Raw genomic sequence first — 26,939 nt, forward strand, 5'->3', positions numbered from 1 at the left:
CTAGATGCATCCTGTAGGTGGCGAAATACTAGTATGGGGGAGTATCTTGGGACGAGGGTGAAATGAAGGCCCCACAGTCCCTTGCACATTACATCTCTGAACCAGCATCCTGGAGCAGGCAGACACCTTCCTTGAGCCAGACTTGAGCCTCAGACAGAGGATTGGGAGGATTGCCAGGGACAATGAAGCACCACCTGAAGGACTGACCCAAGGTCGAGGCACTGACGCGAGTGAATGTTCCCCTGACAAAGAACCATGTTTCGCATCCTCTGTGCTTCTGCTCAGTGCAGACTATGTCATACAACCGACTGCAGGAAAGACGAGATTGGGAGGAACGACAAACGGAGAAGGGGGCGAGAGGAGAAATGAACTGACATAAGTAACGATTTGTTAGAGACAGCGGGGCCGTTACCCAGCACATATATGCTACTATACTTCTTTATACTAATCCACAGGCTCTTAAGAGCCAGGAGAGGTGGAGGTGTTATTCCTTATCGAAAAATGGATTGTCTGTTGTATGCGAGCTTACACCCTAAACAGTTTTTACACTGGTTTTAACGTGCAATATCCAATACAGATATATTGTCGAAAAAAAGAGTGAGGAGGCACTTATCTATAGTAGCAGATCGTTCCACAATTTTAGAGCAATGAAGAAGAAGGCTTGACCGGTGGATCTGTTTTTCTGTATGCGTGTGATGTGTGCAATTAGAAGTTGGGACAAGTGGAGGTGTCCGGAAGGTTTGTGAAAAATGATTAGATAGCTGAGGTGTACTGGGCCAGTGTTATGCAATGCCCTGAAAGTGTAGGTGAGGAGTCTGAAATGTGCTCCTTTGTGCACGGATAGCTAATGGAGCTTCTTCAGGTGTGGTGTGGTGTGAGTGCGGCATGGGAGGTTGAGAGTGATTCTGGCTGCTGAGTTCTGAATGAACTGCAGCCTTCTGATGAGCTTTTGTTGATTCAGGCATACAGTGTGTTTGTGTGGTTCAGCTTTCTTGTGACATGGATTTGTGATGGTTTCTGAGGGCTGATTGGAAACCATTTGAAACTTCTCCTTAACATATTAAGGGTATAGAAGCATGAGGGAGTGAAGGCGTTCTCATGGTTGGTCATGGCGAGTGTGCTGTTGATGACGATCCCGAGGTTCTTGGCATGGGTTTTGTGGGTGGGAGTCAGTCCTAGTTCAGTTAGCCACCAGGTAGACTGCCAGAGTGAAGTGCTCTTCCGAAGATCACCAGTTCAGTCTTGTCAGTGTTCAGCTTCAGAGAGTTGATCTTCATCCAGCACGCGATTTCAGTCATGCAGGCATTGAACTCGATCCTGGTACTGGGCACCTTGTCTGTGAGGGAGAGAATGTGTTGCCTGTTGTCAGCATAGGAGAGAACGTTGATGTTGTGAGAGTGGATGATGCTAGCTAGAGGGATCATATGTGCATTGAAAAGAGTCAGGCTCAGGGTGGATCCTTTCTGAAATCTGCATGCGATATTGCAGGCGTCCAAGTACATAGTGCAGGCTGACTGACTGGGTACTTCCAGCAGGAAGGAGCAGACCCATTGGAGTGCATGTCCTTGATTTCAATTTTGTGTAGGTGTTGGATGTGGATGGGGTGGGAGACCATATTAGATGCTGTGGAGAGGTATAGGAGGATAAGAGTTGCTGTGTCTCCCCCGGCCAGAGTCATCCAGATCCTATCCATGGCAATGATGAGGGCAGTTTTGGAGATGTAGTTGAGTCTGAAACCAGACTTAGTGGTGATAATGCATTGGTGCTCATTTGGTATTCAGGGAGGCATTTGTTAATAATTTTCTCTAAGACCTTGCTGGGAATAGAAGTAGTGAGAAAGATCTCTAGTTGGCGAGCTGTGAGGAGTCCGTGGAGGGGCTCTTCAGCAATAGGAGGACAGTTGCATGTTTCCAAGCAACCAGAAAGGTGGCGAAAGAGGCAGAAGCTTTATGAATGGTTGTGACCATGGTGCTGATAAGCTGCAGTCCTCTGGAGTGGGTGTGGTGGGGACAGTGTCCTATGGGGCTCCTGAGTGGATGAAATGAAGGTGGATGTGGTATCTTCTGGGTTGATTCAGGCCATACGGTTAGCATTGGTTCTCTGGAAAAAATAGGCAGGTGTTTCGCGAGGTCTGTCGGGCCTGGTTGAGGGTTGAAGTGGCTGTAAATAGCAGATATATTGTTGATGAAAATTGAGATTGTTGCAGAAGTCCTGTGAGAGGGTGGTTGAGTTGTAGGCAGCTGCTGGTGAGGTGCAATTTTTCACAATGGCGAAGGCTTCTTTGCTTCTTTTGGTGATGGCATCAATGCTTTCTGCCAGAGTGACACGTTTGGTGGCCCTGATCATTTTGTGGTAGCTTCTAAGAACAGATTTGAACATGCTCCCGTCTGCATTGTCCTAGCTCATTCTCCATTTGTGCTCCAGTTGTTTGCAGTTGTGTTTTAGTCTCAGTTCCTACAGGTACCAAATGGCCTGGGATCTATATCTTGTTGTATTGGTTTGTTTGAAGAGAAACCAGGGAGCTGGTGCAGGAGGTGATCCAACTGTTGAAATTACTGATAGCTTTGGGGAGCAGTTTGCTGTGTTTGGTCGGTGGATGTTGAGAGCGGTGTTCCAGTCCTAGTCCTAGTCCATTTTCGACAGGCTGGTCTGGCGGTGGTGCATGTGCAATGGACTGGGATGGGGATGCTGAACTTGACAAGACCATGTTTTATCCAGGAGACTGGTGTGGGTTTGTTGATTAGGTCTACATATTTGTAAATATTTTTATCCTGGAATCTTTTCCTAATGAACAAATTTTATTTAGGAACAATGATTTTTGCAAAGGCCTATTCACCATATATGGAGCAAATTCTATATGTAAGAAGTTTGAAATATAGGATTGTATTCTCTGTAATATCCTGCAAGAATATACATTACTAATGAGAATTGTACAGTAGCTGCCTTTTTTTGCTATCGGAACTTGTGTGCTACATGTTTATCCCCTTGCACTGTCACTACCACAAAGTATCCAGTTCAATCTTTACTAGACAAATAAAAAAGAATATATACCTGAAACGTGGCTGACCTCCAGGGATCACGATCTGGCCAGCTGATAAGCTCTCAACGTGAAATGTTCATTAGGAACCTGTGATATCACCATCATAATAGAATCAGTACTCTCAACACGTCTGATGTACTTTACAGCGATAATACAGCCACTTATGAGCTCGTGCTCTTAAGGGGGCAGTCACACCTTTCATTTATGGGCCTATCTTGACCAAGTGGTGGAATACCACTGTTCAGATAACGCCAAAAACAATACTAGACCACCAACATTGAACAGACACTAATAGGACTTTAAAGACCAGATTATAGTAGGATTTCTGGACTTGAGGAGTATTGTAGATAGTGAGTGCAAAGTTTTAATATGAAAGCACATGGGGCAGGTAAATTGTGGTTCAAACTTTGTAAACTTTAACAATCACTTTATATTTTCTGGTTGTACACCCACTCGAGAAAGTGTTTTGAAAATAAGTACATAATGCACAATAAAAGCACAATGCACCCACAACAATGGGTATAACTTGATATGCTGTAAAGATGACTGAAAGACGCCATGATCCACTTTCAGGTTACTGCTTTAACCTCTCTATCATCTCCCTAACTCTTACAATCTCTTTCATCTCTACCTTTATTGAACATTGCCCCCTACTCTGTCCTTCTGTGCATCTGTCCTACTTCGCTTTCTTATTTCTCCTCTTCCAAAGTGACTCCTTTTCCCTTTTTCCTATTTTGTTTCTGTCTCCTTTGTCTTTCTCCCTTTTCCTCATCTCTCTACCTCACAACTCTACAACTCCATTCTTCCCCTTCAACTTTCTCATTTCCTCTTCCCACTACCCCCATGTACACTGTTTCTGTCTTTACTTCTCTGTACATATCCATGTTCTCCTGCCTCATTAGCAGTGGGGGATTCAACAGGTTTCAAACAGCAGGCCCTAGCTTCATTGTTGGAAGCCATTGGCTCTGTGTCACCTCTGACACACCGCCGCTGGGTCATAGTGGCTGATGCCCAGCCCTTCCTAACATATGGCACCTGTCATTGATTTCTTCTGTCCGGGACTAGTATACTAGGATCCAGGTAGAAAAATAGAAATAAATCCAATGTGCAATAAGAGAAGACTCTGACCCTCATTACAACCCTGGCGGTAAATCCCACTTTCTGCCGTGCAGAAGACTGCCAACATACCACTGCGGCCACAGAATTCCGCTACAGGTATTACGACCCATAGCTCGGAATCCGCCACAATACAGACACCTACATAAGTCCGCCACACCAAAGGTCAGTGATAAACTGGCAATACCAAAACCGACACCGTCACACCAACAAAAATACGCCCACACTATGACCCACGAATCAATGCGGCGGTCTTTCAACCACGGTATTCCATTGGCAGTACACACTGCCGCGCTCAAAATTCCCACACATTCACAAAACACAACCACATTGGACAATTCGAAATACACACACCTGATACACATACACACACCACTCCTACACACCCAATCCAATATAAAGCACACACCCACATCACCCACAAACCCTAACAACCAAAATTTTGAAAGAAGGCCAGAGAGAGAGACTACCTAAAACAACACCAGCATCCACAGACACACAACACCATCACTTACACAACATCCACGCACCTCAAACAACACATACTAACACATCCCCTCACACATCACAACAGACACCACCTCACACATCACCCACACCACATCATAGCACCTCAAAGACACCCTAGGTTCTCTGAGGAGGAGCTCAGGGTCATGGTGGAGGAAATCGTCTGGGTAGAGCCACAGCTATTCGGATCACAGGTGCAGCAGACATCCATTGCAAGGAAGATGGAACTATGGCGCAGAACTGTCGACAGGGTTAACGCAGTGGGACAGCATCCAAGAACACGGGATGACATGAGGAAGAGGTGGAACGACCTACAGGGGAAGGTGCGTTCCGTGGTATCCAGACACCAGATTGCTGTACAGAGGACTGGCGGTGGACCCCCACCTCCTCCCTCACAACTAACAACATGGGAGGAGCAAGTCTTGGCAATTATGCATCCTGAGGGCCTCGTAGGAGTAGCAGGAGGACTGGACTCTGGCAAGTCAAATCTTTACTACCTAATCCCCGACACCCCACCTGCATGCCATCACATACCGCCACCCTTACCCTCACACCCATCACCCCAACAACCCAGAGATACCCCACTAACACAACCCACACATCCCAAAATCAAGCCCTGCATGTAATACCAATGCATGGACACCCATCACCAAACCATTTCCAGTACAGAGACTCACTCATGCCCCAAAATCACCAATCACACAAGGAACAAGCCAATAATGCAAGCACAGGAGTAGAGGGCCACTCACCCATTGCACAAGATGGCACACACAGATACAATAACTATGCATTTACACCCCAACAGGACCCATACCCAACGTCACCGGACAGGAGATGCCAGACATTTCCAGTCCCCCCACAGAAGAGACCCACAGTGATGACAGCAGCTCTGCACGCCTGGATCGAGATGACCAGCCCGGCCCATCAGGGACCTCGGGACAGTCGGTTCCCCTGACACAGTCACAAACCACCACTGAACCTCCCCACTCAGGAAACACCACCACAGCACCCACCCAGTGGGCCCATCCCTCTGTCCCCAGGATACGTCAATCAGCAGTGTGTCCACCACTACAGGGAACCCAGGCAACCCCACTAACACAGGATGATCAGGGACCTGGGGGCAGTGGGCACACAGTTCAGGGGACAGAGGCACAGGATAACAGGGAAGCTGGGAGGACTGCTGTGCGACAGGGGGAGGACAGGCCCAGGGAACCCACTCTCCACGAGGCACTTTCCAATATCATGGGAGCATACCACCATTCCCAGGAGACCATGGGCACGGTACTGGCCAAGTTTCAGGAGACCCAGCGGCTGCAGGAGGAACACTACCTGGGAATCAGGGAGGACTTGAAGTCCATCAACACCACCCTGGTCACCATTGCAGGGGTGCTGGCAGACCTACTCAACACCAGGAGGGACACAGTGGCACACCAACGGGCCCCTGACACTATCCTGGACAATGAACAGCCCTCCACCTCCTTCGGCGTTAGTGGGCAGGAGGCACCGCCACAGGAACAACAGACACCAGCCCCCCCACCCCCTTCAGATGGAGAACCACCCCACAAACGGTCCCCTGAGATCCAGGAACAAGACAGAGAACATTGCCAAGACCCCTGCCAGGAAATAAGAACTCCCTGAATGTCACCCTTCTGTTCCACTGTGTCACCCTGTCCATCCTTAAACTGCCACTGCTCCACTTCCTATGCCCCTTTGGACAATGCACATGTGAAACACATAGACTGGACTCTGCCATGGACATACCTCCACCATCACCCCAGCCCATTTTACAACCCCCTCCACTTATTTGCACAGGAATAAACACACTTCAATCACAAAATAATCTGGAGTCAGTCTGTGCTTTCACAGATGTGTAATTGCAATATCTATAGAATATAGCAATGCCAATGTACTTGTTCACATACCAATGTAACACAGCTGTAGGCCAGGAGTAAACATAGCAGAGGGCACAAAGTGGGACCAAGATCTGTGAAATGGAAAGCCAAAGTGTCAAGTCAGTGTCCATACACTGAGTGACAAATACAGACGTATGCTAGCTCCAACAATAGTATGAGATATGGGAAGCAGTTACATCTTCTTACTTGTGTCTCACTGGAAATATTGCATGATGATGTTGTTTCGGTTGTCGATATCCTCTTCTTCTGCCTCCTCTTCTTCACTGTCCACAGGCTCCACAGCTGCCACAAGACCAACATCAGCCCCATCCTCCTGCAGAAAAGGCACCTGGCGTCGCAAAGCCAGGTTGTGCAGCATACAGCAGGCCACGATGATCTGGCACACCCTCTTCGGTGAGTAGTATAGGGAACCACCTGTCATATGGAGGCACCAGAATCTGGCCTTCAGGAGGCCGAAAGTGCGTTCGATGATCCTCCTAGTTCGCCCATGTGCCTCATTGTAGCATTCCTCTGCCCTTGTCCTGGGATTCCTCACTGGGGTCAATAGCCATGTCAAGTTGGGGTAACCAGAGTCACCTGCAAATGTCGAGGGACAACTGTTAGACACACACTGACCCTTAGGGACAGCCCCATACCCTGAAACCTATGTCAACTCTATTGGGACCTTGGCCTCACCTATTAGCCAAACACAGTGCCTCAGGAGTTGCCTCATCACATAAGGGATGCTGCTATTTCTCAAAATGTAAGCGTCATGCACCGAGCCAGGATACTTGGCATTGACATGGGAGATGTACTGGTCTGCCAAATACACCATCTGCACATTCATCGAATGGTAGCTCTTCTGGTTTCTGTACACCTGTGTGCAAGTGCCACATGTGTACCATCAGTGGCACCAATGATGTTGGGGATATGTCCCAGGGCATAGAAGTCACCTTTCACTGTGAGCAAATCCTCTACTTGAGGGAAAACGATGTAGCTGCGCATGTGTTTCAGCAGGGCAGACAACACTCTGGACAACACGTTAGAGAACATTGGCCGGGACATCCCTTATGCCATGGCCACTGTTGTTTGAAAGGACCCACTGGCCAGGCAATGGAGTACAGACAGGACCTGCACTAGAGGGGGTATCCCTGTGGGATGGCGGATAGCTGACATCAGGTCTGGCTCCAACTGGGCACACAGTTCCAGGATTGTTGCACGATCAAGTCTGTATGTGATTATGATGTGTCTCTCTTCCATTGTCGACAGGTCCACCAGGGGTCTGTACACCGGAGGATGCCGCCATCTCATCACCTGCCCCAGAGGACATGCCCTATGGAGGAGAACAGCGAGCAGAGAGTCATCCAACACTGAGGTATCACAATGTGTTATTTGCAGAAACGTTATTAATCCACAGTGTGCTGGTATCTGTCTGTATTCCCAGCCTAGATAGGTGTGACGCAGTTTTTATCCATCCCATGTGGGCCCCTGAATTGGCGGCTGCCTGACCTGTAAGGTGGGACAAGGGGATATAAGGTAACTGCTCTGGCGTTGTACACTGTCGCGGGGGGCGGCCGAAGACCGCGTCGCAATTATGCATTGGTTAACATTGGGCCCTCTGGGTCCCAGGAGCCAATGACGATGTACGCCGGCAGTGACGGTATGCACCGCCGCGGACGTGACCGCCATTTTCTGTCTGTTCACTCACTTGATACCTGACCTTCAACAGGAGAGGACCTACACTGAAAGTGTTGCTGTGACCTGTGTCTGGAAACGACTATGGCTACAGTGTCTGGGGAAAGGGCCTCTGCCTTCACTTCGGAGGAGCTGGAGAAACTAGTGGATGGGGTCCTCCTCCAGTACCTGAAACTGTATGGTCCTCCAGACAAACAGGTGAGTACACTGTGAGCATGCTGCATGGACAATGCCTGCTTTGAGTGGTGTGGATGGAAGATACATGAGGGGGAGGGGGGGGGGGGCTGAGGCCTGCATGTGCGGATGGTGAGTGTATGTGCGTCAGGGCATGGGTGGGAACTGGTGGGCAATGACTATGACGGTCCGGACGGGTGAGTAATTTCCTTTCCCCCTGTACCAATTCCTCTAGGTCAGCGCCAACCAGGGTATTTGGCGTGCCATCGCCAAGGACGTCCGGACCCTCGGGGTCTATCACAGACGGAGCACCCACTGCTGTAAAAGATGGGAGGACTAGCGCCGCTGGAGCAAGAAGACGGCGGAGGCCCAGCTGGGTATGGCCTCCCAACGTGGAAGGGGTGCCTGTCGCACCATGACCCACCTGATGTCCCGGATCCTGGCGGTGGTGTATCCGGAGTTGGATGGGCGCTTGAGGGCATCACAGCAGCCACAAGGGGGTGAGTACACTCTCATTCAGCTGACTCTGCACGCGTAACCAGGTGTCTGGGTGGGGAAGGTGGGCAGTGGGTTCCCCTATGCCAGGGCGAAGTTGGTAGGCAAGGTCCCTTGTGAGGCAGCCTATGTGACACCCCAACCTCACTAGTGTTAAGAGCCATCTATACCTAGTCAGGCTCCTGTGACTTCCAGGTGTGCAGCAATTGGGCTTAGGCCTCATACCCGAGGCTGCGGGAGACCTCCTGCTGTGTCCCTCAGCAGGTGCTGCCCCATGCACCGCCGCCAGCACCGCCATCGGCTCCGCGACGTACTCGGACAGTGGCACCACTGCTGACATGTCTACCATCCCCAGTGGTCAGTCGTCCGAGGCTGGAGGAGAGTTCCTGGACCCTAGGCAGCTTCCATGAGGCATGACTTCCATCACTGTTTGCACCTGCAGGTGGAAGGCAAAGCCGCAGCAGTGTGGTGTATGTCGCTGCCTCCATGGTGTATCATGCTACCTGTACCTCGCCAATCTCGTGGCACATACACCCAGGTGAGGGAATTGTACCGGCCACACTGCATGTGGAGCACTCTGGGCACAAAGCCCCCTCCAGAACCAGTGGCGAGATACATCCACTACCCCAGTACTTGGCAGGATGAAGCACTCTGGGCGCAATGCCCCCTCCAGAACCAGTGGAGAGATACCTCCACTACCTCAGTCCTTGGTGAGGATGAAGCACTCTTGGCACAAAGCCCCCTCCAGAACCACTGGAGAATCACATCCACTACCTCAGTCCTTGGCAGGATGAAGCACTCTGGGCACAAAGCCCCCTCCAGAACCAGTGGAGAAAGCATCCACTTGAGAGACTGTGGCTTTGCACTCCCCAGGATACAGCAGCGGGCAAACCACCCACTGGAATGACTTGAAAGACTGTGGCTTTGCACTCCCCAGGATACATGAGTGGGCAAACCACCCACTGGAAAGACTTGAGAGACTGTGGCTTTGCACTCCCCAGGATACAGCAGTGGGAAAACAACAAAGACTTGAGAGACTGTGGCTTTGCACTCCCCAGGATAGAGCAGTGGGCAAACCACCCACTGGAAAGACTTGAGAAACTGTGGCTTTGCACTCCCCAGGATGGAGCAGTGGGCAAACCAACCACTTGAAAGACTTGAGAGACTGTGGCTTTGCACTCCCCAGGATAGAGCAGCGGGCAAACCACCCACTGGAAAGACTTGAGAGACTGTGACTTTGCACTCCCCAGGATACAGCAATGGGCATGGAGCCCCCTCGTGCAGCAGTGGCGTTGTGCGTTCATCAGGCTGAGGTGCCTGTATATTTTCGATCTGATGCCCCTGCAATGGTCTCTCTGTTTAGAGTCAGGTATCATGTGTGGGCCTCGCCCATGCATTTTGGGCCCAGTGGTCCACGGACAATGATTGGTACACTATCCGGACTTGTGTAGTTGGTGTACATATTTGTATATACTGATTTTTTATATTTGACAATCGGCTTTTTCATGATTACACTGGTTACAATAATTTCCTTTTGTCCTTGCGTTCTTCCAGGGGTGAGGGGTTGTATATGTAATGTTGCTGCATTTATTTGTGTGTATGTTGTTGTGGGTGAGGGTGTTGCGTGTTGCGTGTGTGCGTCACTCTCTCCCCCGTGTTGTAGGTGCAGTACTCACCGTGGTTGTCGCCGCCACCGTTCGTACTCCTGATAGATGAGAAGATACACCAGCATGGGCAGGACGTGTCGTTTGGGCTCCATGGCGTCCTGGTTCCTCGTTGGGTGTCGAGAGATGAGTGTTTTCCCTTCTGTGTACTGTTTCTGCCGTACTTTTCATCGCATTGGTTCCGCCCCAGAAAAGGTGGCGGACAGGCGTCTTGAAATACAGCGGGCGGTACTTTGTCTTCCGCCTGTCTGTTGGTGGTGACAGCTGCAGTGTTTGTTTCTACCGCCGTGGCGGTCGGAGTGTTAAAGTGGCTGTCTATGTTGGCTGTTTCCACCATGGTCGTGATTCCAATTTTTTTCCACCGGCCTGTTGGCGGTATTACCGCTGCTTTAACACCGACCGCCAGGGTTGTAATGAGGGCCTCTGTGTGTGTCACTGATTTTCTTCTGTTCATTATGTCCGTCGCAGCAACAAATCTAGAATTTGCGGGACACAAAAAAAGAAAGCTAAGGGAGCCACATCAAGACGGTCAGCTCTGGAATCAGCTGGGCAAAAATTGCATCCACCGAACAGTGAATGCATTTTCGGCATAGAGGTCATCAGAAAGAGCTGGGAGAGGTGAGTCACAAGACAGACTTGGAGGACTTTTGCACGGGGGCAAAGGAGATGGCTTCTGCTGCCCAAGGTGGCTGCTACAAGTAACCTAAGGAGGATCTAAATCTATGGGCTGCATAACACAGATTGGTTACCTTTCATCCAGTGGACATGGATGTTTAAATGTTCACCAGTTCCTAGACATTTGGTACATGAATTACAAAGGACGACTGAAGAGCAATTCCTTTTTTTACAGATATACAAAATATACTGACTTAAAAAAGACAGACTGAACTTAGCTCAAGGAACAGAAAATAGGTGTATTGGCTCTTGAAGAATTTACGTATTAGTTTTAAAACAAAATTACATACCACGGTGGAGATGCCATTCTAAGAAATGGAATGTTACATTGACCCTGCTCCCACTGGAGCAGAGACAAGACTGATTTGCACATAGCTGAGTCCAAACTGAGGTGGCATGGTGCGCACATTATCAATGGAATGGGATGAAGCCAGAGTAATTACCAGTGGCTGAGATTAATTCAAGCATTCCATCCATCACTTTAAATGTTGCTTACAGCAGTTTGGAACTGAAAACTAGCATCTGTAACGCAGGTCTGATAAGCGAGAGAGAAGATCTGACAGTACATACTCAATTGTTGCTTCAGAGCCTAAACTTCCAAGTGATGGAACAGTGGGCCAGATGTAGCAAAAATAAAAATTGCGACTCGCATTTTGCGAGTTGATGCGACTCGCAAAATGCGAGTCGCAAATTGGAATGCCAGAAAAAAAAGCGATCCGATTTTGCGACTCGCAGCCGGACTCGCAACGCTGTGTGCGAGTCCGCAGTTTGCGAGGTCGCTGTTTGCGAGTGTGCAAAAACGAACTCGCAATTAGCGAGTGGGTGTCGCAAATTGCGAATACCTTCAAAATTGCTTGCAGATGCAGCAGAACACTCCAGAAAGCATACCAGAACACCCTGGAAACACTTCCTGGCACATGATGATGACATCACAGCCAGGAAGTTAACAAATACACCTGGGAGGAGGGCTCAACAGTGAGCAGTGTCTCTGCCACTCACAGTAGGGTGCTGAGGAGTGGTAGGCACAGCACCATGGACGCAGCAGGGACCAGCCAGGCTGGCAGGAGGGGCAGGAGATCATAGATAACAGCCAGGACAGATTCATGTGGCACATGGCGTTAATGTGCCACATGACTGGTTGGCATTTTCCTGCCCATGGACAATTTCAACTTGTATATAGTTTCTTCATGACATTAATAAAACAGTTATTTTTGTTCCACTTAACAAATGGTTAATAGGTGAGTATGGTGGGAGTTGACACGTACCGTCCAGAATATTGCGTTGCAATGTGGTCCCGTCTCAGTCTGCCTTGATTAGCTAGACTCCAATCCCCATGATGGCGATGTGGTTGTTCTTGCTCTTCATCATCAGGATCTGGGTCTGCAGGGGTGAGAGGTAGCCCACGTCGGGTGGCTATGTTGTGGAGGATGGCGCATGCGACCACAATTTTGAAAGCGGTAATGGGGGTGTATTGGAGGGCGCCTCCGCTGCGGTGGAGGCATCGGAATCTTGCCTTCAGGAGTCCGAAGGTGCGCTCTATGAGGTTCCTGGTCCTCTTATGCGAAATGTTGTATTGCCTCTCTGAATCATTGCTGGGTGTTAAAAATGGAGTCATGATCCATGGCCTTAGAGCATATGCACTGTCACCTGTTGGGCACAAAAGTACACTGTTAGTAAGTCCAGATAGTCGTGCACAGTGACCTGTGTGTATGTCTGCAAGGTGTATCCAGCTCTACAAAGGAGGTATCCTTCTCCAAACTCCCCACGTTCCAGGCGTTGATGTATCCCACTATGTCTAAAAATGTATGAGTCATGGGTACTGCCTGGAAACTTAGCTACGATGTCCGTGATGACGTAATGGGCATCACAAACAACCTGTATGTTGAGTGAGTGGGTACACTTACTGTTGCGGAAAATATGTTCCAGATTAGCGGGGGGCATATTTGAATGTGTGTCCCATCTACACATCCAATGACATGGGGGAAGTGGGCAATGCGGTAAAAGTCCAGCTTCGTGCTGTTAATTTCTGCCTCATTCCTTGGTAAGTATATGAACTGAGACCTGTGCGCTACCAAGGCATCTAGGAATGCCCTGAGGAACCCTGACACTGCACTTTGGGATACCCCACCTGCCACGGCAATGACCCCCTGATAGCTCCCTGAGGCCAAGAGGTGCAGTGCGCATAGTACTTGCACATGCGTAGGGATGGCGCAGCCACGCAGAGTCTTGTGTTCTAGCTGTGGTTTTAGTAAATCTATTAATTCTAGAATGGCAGCGCTGCTAAGGCGGTATTTATCATAGATCTCCTCTTCAGTTTGCTGGAAAAGGGTCTGCCTTGTTCTATATATCTTCTCCTGTCTGTGGCCCCTCCTCCTCCTCTGCTGGGCTGCGTAGACTCTCCTCCTCACTGCTATCAGGTATATGTCCGCCATCTTGAGTGACCCAGATGCCTTCTGGGTCTCCTTTTATACTTTGGTAATGGTTACCACCTGCTCTGAGTTAGTGGTAAATGCGACTTGCAAACTGGGCTTTTTGCGACTAGTCGCAATTTGCGAGTTGCAATTGCATAAGGTTTGCGACTCGCAAATTGCGACTTGCAATTTGCGGGTCGCAAAATGGGGTCGCAACGGATGCGACTCGCAAACGGGTCCCATCGCTTTTTGCGAGTCGGAAATGGGCTTTTTGCATCCCATTTCCGATTTTGCACTGTCGCAAATTGCGAATCGGCCCGTTTGCAAGTCGCAAACGTTTGCTACATCTGGCCCAGTGTCATTAAAAGTACAGATGCCCTTATGAGAAGAGCTAGTAATGGCATGGAAGCCCTGAAAGAAAGTCGTCGCTTGAGAAATTGTGTTACTGTCCCTGCCTAAAAGTCTTGGTACTGCACTATTACTTCGGATAATGAACCACTAGTTGGATGTTATAAGCCCTTTGGAACACAAATGATGTACTGAAGCAGAAGGTCACAGGCTGAGCGCCTTTAAAAGGACATGGTACTCAGAAGTGACTTTGAATATCCCTTTTTATGTTTACTTGAGGTATGTTATTCCTTACAAACGTGCCCCTACATCTCAGTCTGAGTGTTGGCTTATCTGTACGCTTTGTTTTATTGTGTAGGCAGAGGGACAGAGAGTGTGGGCTGGCATGAGTATAGCATGGGTGTTGTACTTTCTAGCTTCATGCTGCAGCCACCTTCTGTCACTGCCAAAGGGCAAGGGATGTTAGCTGGGCACAGGCCAGTATGCACAACTATATCACTCCATCGAGGCAAATGGTTTTACAGGGTTCCCTACTCATGCAAGTGAGGAGGAGGAAGGGTATGAGGTGAGACCTTAAATTGAATCACTACTTGTTTGTAGTAAGTTATTGTGAAAGCCAGAAGTGGCATACTTTTGCTACATATTCATTATTGTTCTTCTCTCCTCTACACAGAATTTGAACCGTTCCACTAATTTGCCTAGAGGTTTTCTAAGCTTTCCCCACTGGCAGTCAAAGTACTTCATAACCGTTCAAGTAAAAACAGGCGGTGGAGACAAGACTTCCATGCAAAATCTGTCCTTTTAAACTGAGAATCACACCAAGTAATTTACAGATAAATGTTCATGTATGCATATATGGTGCATCATACCATCCTGATTTTAACAACTCTTTATATTTTCAGATAATTTGAAACACATTAAGTACATCTTCATAGTATCATAAAGGTAGATCATTATGTTAAAAAAATTGACAGCTTTGTCAGTTAAAACTGTTTATTACTATAACACCTGCCTGTTTTGTAGAGTAATTGTAGTCTTCTACCTCAGCAGGTAATAGGCCGGCCTGTCAAGTCATCTCACCTGTACCCTGGAATATTGTCCCAACACAGGGACACTCAATGGCAAGTGCTGGCCACGCACTCTCAGCGTGAGTATTGTGAGATGCAGAGCAGCAGCCTGTAGAAGTCTTGGATATTTCAATACTCTTTACCCTGTCAGAGCACCCAGATGCAACTGCCTCCCTTCAAGAACAATCTGCAAGTCATTTTGTGTTTTGGCAGCGCAGATTTTGGAAGTCAAAGGCAGCACAGCTTGACATTGACACATCTTGCTCCCAAGATGTGGCAATAGATGTGACGTAAAATGTATGTCACGGAGTAGAGCAGATCCCCTTTAAAGAGAGCTCCCAGTTATTTCTGAAACAGACATGTCTGCCCCAGTGGTGATGTCTAAATACATTGCTCCTTGCCCCACACCATAAGCTCTCATTCTGTTCTCAGGCTTAACAAGCATTATCGAAGCCATTAGGTTTTGCCTTAGAGACCTACTGGCTCTGTCAATCCTTTATGCTGCACAACATCAAAGCAGATTCTGTCCAGCCTAAAGGAAGACAAAAAGAAAATAATTTAAAAAAACAGGATGATAACGTGGGTGCTGGACTGTGTCATTTTCTAGTGGCATGCATGGGTTAAACCGGCATACATGCATCTACAAAATGCCGCAGCCCAGCGGGGAGGGACAGAAGCATGCGGACAAACATAAGCCAACATGGGGGTGTGGCACAGAAGCACACGGATGAATGAGTACAACATGGGGTGCACAGAAGCACACAATCAATCAATCAATCACAATATTTATAAAGCACGCTTGGTACCCGTTAGGGTTTCAAGGCGCTGAGGGGTGGGGGGGGGGATTGGCTGCTAGTGGTCGAAGAGCCAGGTTTTGAGGAGTCTCCTGAAGGTGAGGAGGTCCTGGGTTTGCCGCAGGGGGGTCGGTAGGGTGTTCCAGGTCTTGGCGGCGAGGTAGGAGAAGGATCTGTCGCCGGAGGTCTTGCGTTGGAAGCGGGGAACGATGGCGAGGGAGAGGTTGGCAGAGCGAAGTTGGCAGGAGGGGACGTAGAAGTTGAGTCTGCTGTTTAGGTAGGCGGGTCCGGCGTTGTAGAGTGCCTTGTGAGCGTGGGTGAGGAGCTTGAAGGTGATCCTCTTGTCCACGGGGAGCCAGTGGAGGTCTTTCAGGTGGTGGGAGATGTGGCATCGGCGGGGTACGTCGAGGACCAGTCGGGCGGAGGTGTTTTGGATGCGTTGGAGTCGTCGGATGTCTTTTGCTGGGATGCCTGTGTAGAGTGCGTTGCCGTAGTCTAGTCTACTGCTGACGAGGGCCTGGGTCACCGTTTTTCTGGTTTCCGTCGGGATCCATTTGTAGATTTTACGGAGCATGCGGAGGGTGTTGTAGCAGGAGGAGGACACTGCGTTGACTTGCTTGGACATGGTGAGGGCGGAGTCGAGGACGAAACCAAGGTTGCTGGCGTGGTTGGCTGGCGTTGGAGGGGGTCCCAGCACGGTGGGCCACCAGGAGTTGTCCCAGGCCGAGGGGGTGCGTCCGAGGATGAGTACTTCCGTCTTGTCGGAGTTCAGCTTCAGGCGGCTATTTCTCATCCACTCGGCAATGGACTTCAATCCCTCGTGGAGATTGGCTTTGGCGGTGTGTGGGTCTTTAGTAAGGGAGAGGATGAGCTGGGTGTCGTCGGCGTAGGAGAGAATGCTGAGGTTGTGCTGGCGGGCCAGTTGTGCGAGGGGGCCATGTAGACGTTGAACAGCGTCGGGCTTAGAGAGGAGCCTTGGGGTACGCCGCAGATGATGTTGGTGGCTTCGGAGCGGAAGGGTGAGAGTCGGACTTTCTGGGTTCTGCCGGAGAGAAAAGAGGAGATCCAGTTGAGGGCTTTTTCTCATATTCCGGCTTCATGGAGGCGTGTTAGTAGCGTGCGGTGGCAGAACGCGTCGAAGGCTGCGGAAAGGTCCAGGAGGATGAGGGCAGATGTATCGCCGTTGTCTGATGTTGTCTGTGGTGGCGAGGAGAGCAGTCTCGGTGCTGTGGTTGCGTCTGAAACCGGACTGGGAGGGGTCCAGAATGGAGTTGTCTTCGAGGTGGTGGGTGAGCTGAGCGTTGACGATCTTCTCGATGACCTTCGCCGGGAAGGGGAGGAGGGAGATCGGGCGGAAGTTTTTGAGGTTGTTGGGGTCTGCTTGGGTTTCTTGAGGAGGGCGTGGATTTCGGCGTGCTTCCAGCTGTCCGGGAAAGTTGCGGTTTCGAAGGATACGTTGATGACCTTTTGAAGTTGGGGGGCGATGGTGGAGTCGGCTTTGTTGTAGACGTGGTGTGGGCATGGGTCTAAAGGGGATCCTGAGTGGATGGAGTTCATGATCTTGCGAGTTTCGGTGTCGTCTACGTGGGTCCAGGCGGTAAGGCGGTTGGTGCAGGGGGAGTTGTCGGGGGTAGGGTCTGGCGGAGGCGTGGTGTTGAAGCTGTCGTGGATGTCGGTGATCTTCTGATAGAAGAAGGTGGACAGGGCGTCGCAGAGTTCTTGGGATGGTGGGATGTCGTGGACTTTGGCGCTGGGGTTGGAGAGCTCTTTCACGATGCAGAAGAGTTCTTTGCTGTCGTGTGCGTTGTATTTTAGGCGTTCTGTGAAGTGCGAACGTTTGGCGAGTCGGATTAGTTGGTGGTGCTTGCGGGTGGCTTCACAAAGGAGACAGGTCAAAGTTAGTGTGGATTGGAGCAGAAATGCACAGGTGAGCGACAGCGATGGGTGGCTACTCTGACTCTCACAGGCAAGGCAGAGTAGCAGAAGCATGGGTGGGGGACAGAAGCACATGGCTGAGAGAGAGCAACAAGTAGCACAGGGACATGGAAGCACATAAGAAAGCATCTCAAAAAACATGCACTTTCATGGAGTGTGTTAGAAATGGGTTTCTGGTTGGCTAGGGTATGCACCTAAGCCAGGCAGAACCCACCCATTCTAGTCCAGGCAAAGGAGTTACACACCCACAATAACCCCTGCTAAGCCCTTTGGTAGCTTGACACGAGCAGTCAGGCTTATCCCAGAGGCAAAGTGTAAAGCGTTTGCACCACACACATAACACGTGACACAATAGATATACGACAGAGGAAACACAACAACTAGTTATACAAAAATAAACTGTATTGCATAAAACATAATTAGACCAAACCTAACACATATCCACAATACCCTGCTCCATAAGCAGTTATCAGAACATCACATAGGTTACTAATACTCTGCAAAACCAAGCATTAGTGATATAAATATATAGGTTAAAAGTATTCTACAACATAAACAGTAGTCAGGTTGTCATTACCAGAAATAATGCACATGTCAGAATAAACATATCACCAGAGATGCTAAGACACCATCATGAATGCACATAGCACGAAAAAATTCCTATTAGGCACATTTCAGAATAAACATACTAGACATCATCATGATTGTACATAAGGGGAAACATTCCCATCTGGCCCATGTCATATACCCCAAAAATGCACACGTCATTGTGAACAAATTATCATGAATGCTTAGACACCATCGTGGGTGCACAGAAAAGTGAAACATTCCCATTAGGCTCTGAAAATATAGCCATCGCCAATGAAGGCAAAAACAAGGTATCAGAGGAAAACCCTGAAGGAAGCATCTGCACTTCCTTTAAGTAGAATGGGGTGACTGGGGCACACTTCGTCCGAACAGGAGCTCCTGCACTCCAATTAGAGGGAATTCAGTACTCTGACGGGCGTCTGTCCACAAGGGAGCTTGCACACTCCTACTACAAGGAATGTGGTTGGATGGAGCTAGGCAGGTGCGGGGCCTCCGTTGAGGGATCCCTCCCACCCTGCAAGCTGTGATGTGAGTGCCCCCGTGCTCGGCAGGCACCTGGGTAAGGCAGAGCGTCATCACGATGCCTCTGTTACAGCGGTGAGCCTTTACCGTGCTGCCCACACCTCGGGCTCGGCGAACAGCCCCCTGCGTCCGTGGATACCGGCGTTTCTCCTCCAGCAATGCAGCATGGGGGGGAGAGGGGGTGCCTCCTGGCTCGGGACTCTGCTCTCCAGTCTCCTTGGGGTCGGGTTGTTCCCCAAGAGCACCATAGAGCGTGCGCGTCTTGTGGAGCAAAAGCACCTACCAATGTAAAAAACCGTGCTTCCTCTTTCCTGGCTCTCTCAGTGGTGTCACAGGAAGAAAATAAATGTAGCGCTCACCAGGTGCTATGTGCAAACAATTGGCAGCACTCCCCGCGGGCTCAGCTAGGACAAGGGGCACGCCACTCATACCCAGCAGAGGAAATCCAGCCCCAAGATCACACTAAGGTGAGGGCAAACCAATCAGCCCCTGGAGACAGCCGAGGAGGCGCAAGGCTGCAGGGCCCAGGCAAGCCAGCCAGCACAAGGGTCCAGGTGAAAAACAGTGGCTGTTCTTCTAGTGACCTAGGTCACAGGTCAGTCCCACAGCGGAGCAGTCCCAAGGTTGTTCCTGGCGAGCCCTTCCAAAATCTAGTGCCCACTTCCAGTAGTGTCCATCAGTGTCTCTGAATGTTGGGGGGGGGATATCCTCTGTGCTTATACTCATTTTGCACAGCCTCCACAAAAGGGGGAGGAGTTCCAACCATTGCTAACTGGTCCCAGGAGTGTCCCCTCTCTCCTCCAGCACTGGCTCCAGACATCAGTGGGGTAAACAAGGCCTTTGTGTGATGCCAGGGGCCAGCCTTTACAATGCAGGTGTGTCCTGCCTCTCCTTCTTCCAGCCCAGGAAGACCTTTCAGTATGCAGATGCACTCTTGTGACACCTCCACCCTTCCTGTGTACAGGCTGTCTGAAAAGTATGCACAAAGCCCAGCTGTCACTCTGCCACAGACGTGGATTGGAGGTATGCTTCAAAACACCAGAGACAAAAGCACAGCAAAATGCCTACTTTCTAAAAGTGGCATTTCTATAATGGTAATAAAATATCCATCTACACCAGTAAGCAGCATTTCTCACTACCATTACAACCATACCAAACATGCCTACGCTACCCCTCATATACTAGACAATTCCACTTAGACATATGTTAGGGCATTCCCAATGCAAACCTTAGAGAGCGGCAGCACTCACAGTAGTCAAAAACTACACAGGCTGTTTGTCACTACTAGGACATGTAGTACATAGACACATATGTCCTACCTTTCACATATACAGCACCCTGCCCATTGGGCTACCTAGGGCCTACCATAGAGGTGACTTTTATGTAGTAAAAGGAGAGTTCCAGGCCTGGCAAGGGAATTCTGATGCCACGTCCCTGTGGCAGTTGCCTGAGTATGCAGGCTCTGCAGTAGTACGCCTGAGACAGGTTTGAAAGGTTACTTCTGTGGGTTGTGCAAGTGCGCTGCAGGACCACTAGTAGCATTTAATTTACAGGCCCTGGGTATAGGGATACCCATGTATAAAAGACTTCCAGGTAAATTAAATGTGCCAAATAGGTGTAAGCCTCTAATTTCAAGTGTAGAAGGAAGACCACAAACACTTTAGCACTGATCAGCAGTGGTAAAGTGCTCAGAGTCCTAAAGTCAACAAAAAGGGTCAGAAAAAATAGGAGGAGGAAGGCAAACAGTTTGGGGATCACCCTGTAAAAATGGCCAGGTCCAACTGAGGGCTTAAACAAAAAGAACAATTAGCTCCCAAAACACGAAAATTGGAAGAAGACAAGACCACTGTAAACTAACAAAACGTCTTGCAAGAAGTGTGTGTACTGTTTTAAGGAAACCTAAAAATGTTAAGCACGAAAACATCTGGTAAAGCTTATCAATAACTGTCATTCCTACATTTTGCCTTTAAGCACTAACAGTGCTCATCCTAGCAACGTTTTTAGTATTACACAATAAAAGATATTACATTTCATACTTTTCTTTCTAACTCTTAGCTTGTTTCCCCTGGATCACCATCTTAATGGCTACAAACTCCTGGTGCATCCTGAGAATGAGGCACCAGAGAATCATCAGTACAGAGTTCTTGTCTTCATGGCTGAACCATGTGAAGGCTCTTGGTGAATTTAGGGTTTGTTGTAGTAGCGAGGTTATTCTGCTAATTCCCCGGGAGTGCATAAACATGATCTCTAGGGCTGTCACAAACAAAGAGCATCATTCAGCCAACTCAAGATCCCATCACCATGCAGCCCTTTACTTACTGTGGCCCCTCCTGAATTAGGGAAGGAACAGGGGAATGGAAAAACAGCCACTGAAGTTCAGTGCGGAAGCTGAAAGAAAGAAACATTCCATGGTGACTGTCTTCCAGATAACAGTCTTTACATAGGACTTGCAGTACTGGTCTATTATAGCTTGATTTCTGGTATTTTTCTTGATTGTGCTACAATAATTTAATGTGTTAAGAAAATACAACTGTTTTCAGTATTTACTGTGTAAAAAACATCAACTTGTAGAAGACAGCACAAAATGTACATACAAAGCCCACTAAACCCACCTGCTGTGGTGTTATTGAAAATGACAGTGCCCCTGCAAAAGGTGATGAGGTGAGTTTAAAAATGTGCTGAATCTAGATACTTCACAGATCTACAAAAGGCCAAGACCTGAGCAGAAGCTAGAGAGGGTGTTTATTTCCAGCACTTTCACTGCAACTGCCTGCAGTATTCCCCTGCCCACTGCACTATTGTAGAACTGACTCTGGTCTGATTTAGAACTGGGCATAGGAGAATACTCCATCACAAACATGACCAATATCCTGTCCGCTGTATTATGATCCTGTTATAGCCTATGGGGATCATAATACGGCGGACAGGATATCTGTCATCCTTGTGATGGAGTATTCCCTCTGCTCAGATCTAAACCAGGCCCTTAGTCACAGAATATATACACATAAAGATACACACACACACACTACTCTCAACACTCTACAATCAAATGGGTTTTCATCAATTGGCTACCTGTCTTGATTAACCTTTTATTCATTGCAAAGCTGAGAATTAGAGAGAGCCCTGTTAAGTTATTCTCTGTTACATGACAGTCCTGCACCCGGTTGTACATTCCTGGGAAGTCAGAACAGACCCCCAACAACACCTTAAATGGCCAAGATATATTTTCTCAACATCTGGATCAACTCTGAGACCCTAGTGTCCCCTCAATTTCTGCCACCTTCCTAAATCTGCACTCAAGGAATCATAAGACAACAGTGAGTAAAGAAGCTGACCTCTGATTTTTGTTTCATTCAAAACTATGCTATCATGAACAGTGTTATATGAAGTCTTCCAAAGGACAAAACATGTGGTTGAAGAGTGAGCCCTGCTAGTGGTTTATGTGTAATTTAGTAGAGATCAGGGGCGGTTTCTCCTTTAGAGCTGAGGGGCTGCACCCTACTGAAATGCCTACACATTTATAGCAAAAAATAATAAATAGATCGATTTGTTCAGAGATGCGATTGTAACTGTAAACAAATCGATGCATTTAAGTCTGGTCTGTCTGTCCCAGGCTGCCTGCCCCATCTCACTTTGAAGCAGAAGCCGGAAGCCAGGCAGTAAATCATTTTTTTAGACTGTGACGCACAACACAGGGCTGACTGCTTTAAAGCCCTTCATTTCCATTGTGGTCTATGGCAGTCTGCACTCTAGGCCAGTGATGCGTTTAGCATCATGGTTTCGGGTGTCAGAGTCTTCATCCATGCATGAGGGCTGCCATCTGTTATTGACAGGCACAAATCACACCCTTTCCCCATTTGTCACACAGTAGGAGTGGATGCAAGCATGTGTAACTTGGTGCCTTGTCTTCGGTAATGGTAATTGTTATAATGCTAATCCTGGGTTATTTTTATTGTACTGAAACCCCCTTGTCACACTAAACTCCCCCACTGTGACACCTCAGGCCCTTGCTGCAAATCCCTGGCTCCTTTAGAAGCAGAGATGCTGTATTTGTTCCCTCACAAAACTGATCCAAAAGACAAGCACGGTTCCTGTTCCCTTGCAAAATTGATCCAACTATCAGAGTCACGCGCAAAGGGAGAAATATGTGCTTACAGTAAAGGCACTTATCTACTGTATAGCTTTAAAACTGGCCCTATCGTCACGCCCTTAGCATTCATGCCAAAAACATGGATTGATATGCAAACAATGGAAGTTAAAAAACAATTTAGTTCCTCCCTTATTTCACGTTTTACTTAATGTTGCATTCACCAAGAGATGTAGCTGTTTCATCAAGCTCTGTTTCTGTATTTCTTTTCATGCATTTTATTACTTTTGCATAGTGCACACTCTGACTTGTGCCAGGTGTTTATGAGGTGCTTTGATTGAGAGCGTTGGTGCTGAGGCTGAAGGTGAAGCAAAGTGCCCGTCAATGGGTTGGGGTCTCTGCAGAGCACACAGAACAATGGTCACCTATTCCAGTACTACTAAAATTCAGTGTAAATGGGTGTGAAGGGGATGCACAGAGGTCAAAATATTTAGAAGGCAAAAGCAAATGGAAATAAAGGCCCTCATTACAACCTCGGCGGTCTTTTAAAAAGACCGCCGAGGCTGCGGGAGCCAGAATACCGCCAGTGCCGGCAGTATTCCTGGCTCTCTATTATGACTTTGCCACTGGGCCAGCGGACGGTAACAATGTTACCGTCCGCTGGCCCAGTGAAAAAGTCACATCAACATTGCTGCCGGCTCCTAATAGAGGCGGCGGCAATGCTGATGTGCAGCGGGTGCAGAAGCACCCGTCACGCATTTCACTGCCCGAAATTCGGCCAGTGAAATGTGCGACGGGGCTATGCCGGGGGGCCCCTACACTGCCCATGCCAAGTGCAGGGGCCCCCAGGGGCACCCCAAGTCCCCCTTACCGCCAGCCTTTCCATGGCGGTGTATACCGCCGTGACCAGGTTGGCGGTCGGGGACCCATAATCCCCAGGGCAGCGGTGCTTGCACCGCTGCCCTGGTGATTATGACCACCAGGCAGAAGCCTGGCGGTATGTTGGAGGGGCTGGCGGTATGGCCGTGGCTATTGCGCCACGGTCATAATAGCTGGCGGAACACCGCCAGCTTGTGGCGGTGTTACCGCCAGATTACCGCCGGCTTCCAGGGTCGTAATGAGGCCTAAAGTGCTTAAATGTGAAAGGGTGCAAAGTATGTTTGGGGTGGTAAAATGAGGGAAATGCTAGGAAGTGCATTTGGGTGAGAGTGAAAAGAGGGTGCTGAAGAGGAGAGAGGAGGTTGGAAATGTTCAGATGGATGAGATGTGAAGAGAAAAAGGGCTAACATATCTAACATAAGGCACACATAACTGAAGGTCACACTCCTTCCACAGTCCTCAATAATATTTAATTCACAGTCTCACAATTTCAGAATTGAAATATTTCCAATGTTAATTATAACTAATCATTGTTGTTACTCATTTATCCTAAACAGCTAACAACTATTGACAAAGCCAGCAGTACTGGCAGGTTTCAGGTGTACGTCAGTTGTGTTATATTTCTGGATGCAATAACATCTCAGAGAGAAACCAAAATACAGGCCAGGTGGCACACTATGGGAATCACATAAATGTATTTTGCATGTTCCCTTTGAGAGAGCGCCACTTTTTTCATCCCACTTAAAGACCTGTCTGCACAAACGTCTGTGTGACTGATTGCAGCCAGCAGCTGTCGGTGCTTCCTGATGCCTGGTTAGAGCATTTCATTCCAAAGTTGATGCCACATGCAATGCAAGGCACTGGGTAAGCAAACACTTTAAAGGGCTTGTAGCTGTTTCAGTGTATAATTTGCACATTAGAGTAAAGGGTTAACATAATAATGCAGTAAGGTATGGGGCAGTTTTTAATGTGTTTAATATTTCAAGACTATTCATTCCCACTGCTTTATAAACCTTTCTTTCTCAATAAATGTATTTACTTTCAAATGCACCATTCGTCAATCTTTTATCAATGTTTTCTTGGGAGGAGGACCCACCCTGTACCCCACTTTGTCCAGTGAGGTTGCTCGCTTCACTCGCTACATAAAGGTTGTACCCAGACTTTTTACTCCCTACCACTTTCCAATGTCACCAGCCACCACTGCTAGAGACTCAACAGCAAATGAAAATATTGGTTTATAGTCGAAACAAAAAGAAAGGCATCAGCTATATGAGGGAGGAGGATAAACTAAGGATTAAAGGGCAGTTAAATAAAATGCTACGAACAACTGCAGACATTAGGGGGGTCATTATGACCCTGGCGGAAGGCGGAGAAGCGGCGGTAAGACCACCAACAGGCTGGCGGTCTTTTTTTGAGTATTATGACCATGGCGGTTACCGCCATGGTCATCCGCCGGTTCTCCGTTCTGCCCGCCAGGGTGGAGACGACTGCCGGGCTGGAGACCTGGGTCTCCAGCCCAGCGGCCGTCACTATACCGCTGGCGGTATTTTGACTCGGCTTACCGCCGTGGATTTCCTGCGGTTGGAACCGCCATGAAATCCATGGCGGTAAGCACTATCAGTGCCAGGGAATTCCTTCCCTGGAACTGATAGGGGTCACCTCCACCCCGACTCCCTCCCCTACACCCCCCACCACCCCCCAATGGTGGCAGGGCCCCCCTCCCCACCCCGACCCCCAACATCCCAGAACTCACACACACACGACACGCACGCAGGCACCACCAACACACACACGCACACACACCAACATACATGCCTACATCCACACACACAGTTAGACACGCACACCCACATACAAACATACACGCACACATCCATACAGACATACCCACAGGCATACACGCACTCATTCCCAGAATACGCAACACCCCGGCAATCATACACGCACTCACACACCCCCTCTACATACACAGACGCACACCCCCATGCACCCACACAACACCCCCCCACCCCCCTTCCCTAACAGACGATCGACTTACCTGTTCCGTCGATCCTCCGGGAGGGGACGGGAGCCATGGGGGCTGCTCCGCCGACACCACACCGCCAACAGAACACCGCCACGCCGAATCACAGGACGTGATTCGGTGGGCGGTGTTCTGTTGGCGTGGCGGTGAAGGTGGAGCAACCTCCACTTCCCTGCCGCCCGCCAGAATGGCTGTTGGCGGCTCTCTGTCGGAAAAAGGACGGAGAGCAGCCAACAGTCATAATACGCCAAGCGGCAAATCGCCACTACTGGCAGTCTTCCGCACGGCGGTCTTGTAAAAAGACCGCCGAGGTTGTAATGACCACCTAGGTTTCTTAATGATCAATACATGTACTACTGACTCTGATCATGCTGGGAACTGCAGTTGTTTATTTCCTTGACAAAGAAGATTCAGTGTAGAAACAGCAATGCTGGAGGAGGGACCAAAAACATCCCTCAAGATTTCACAATACTAACCCAATACTGCACCAAGAAAGTATAGTGAGTGACAAAGAAACACTGCATGGTTGTTTGGATGGTGTGAGTGAAGGAGTGCCTAGTAGAAGGAAAGGGTGTTCTCCCACAAACAGAATATAAAAACTCGGGTCAAACGCTGTGTTTTGATTTCAACATCAGCAAAAGTACATTTCATCTGTGCTCTGCAGCAGCACAACCAGACTAGACTGTAGCACCCCACTGAAAAATCTCCAACATTCCTTTAGCTTAACCCAGCCCACAATAGGACCAGCATTAGCTTTCTTCACTTTCCATTATTGTGCCAATGCACCTACACCCATCCTTTGCATGAGCTCCTCAATCTAATGTTTGTTTTGGTACCCTGGAGGATTGCTTGGCGTTTCTGCTGGCACCACCAATTTGAGTGTCTACCAAAATGCACAGTTATAAAAGTTCACTTGTGAGCTGGGCATATAGAGATAGAACTGTATATACCCTCTGCTCCGTATACAGTGATTGCCTAACACTCAATGCGATAATAATACACAAGCTTTTACATTTGATCTGCTAAT

General features: G+C 48.8%; 1 protein-coding gene across 5 annotated transcripts in view; it reads right to left on the reverse strand.

The window, feature by feature from the left end:
* ACTMAP (actin maturation protease) overlaps positions 1 to 26,939 on the reverse strand; it is a 282,255-nt gene that overhangs the window by 239,852 nt on the left and 15,464 nt on the right. For all 5 annotated transcript variants that reach the window (XM_069208103.1, XM_069208101.1, XM_069208099.1 and 2 more), the window contains exon 3: positions 21,243 to 21,311. In XM_069208103.1, coding sequence (XP_069064204.1) covers positions 21,243 to 21,311 — 69 coding nt within the window. The remainder of the gene's footprint in view (positions 1 to 21,242; positions 21,312 to 26,939) is intronic.

The sequence above is a fragment of the Pleurodeles waltl genome, chromosome 9 (genome assembly GCF_031143425.1).
Source record: "Pleurodeles waltl isolate 20211129_DDA chromosome 9, aPleWal1.hap1.20221129, whole genome shotgun sequence".
In the NCBI taxonomy this organism is placed as follows: domain Eukaryota; kingdom Metazoa; phylum Chordata; class Amphibia; order Caudata; family Salamandridae; genus Pleurodeles; species Pleurodeles waltl.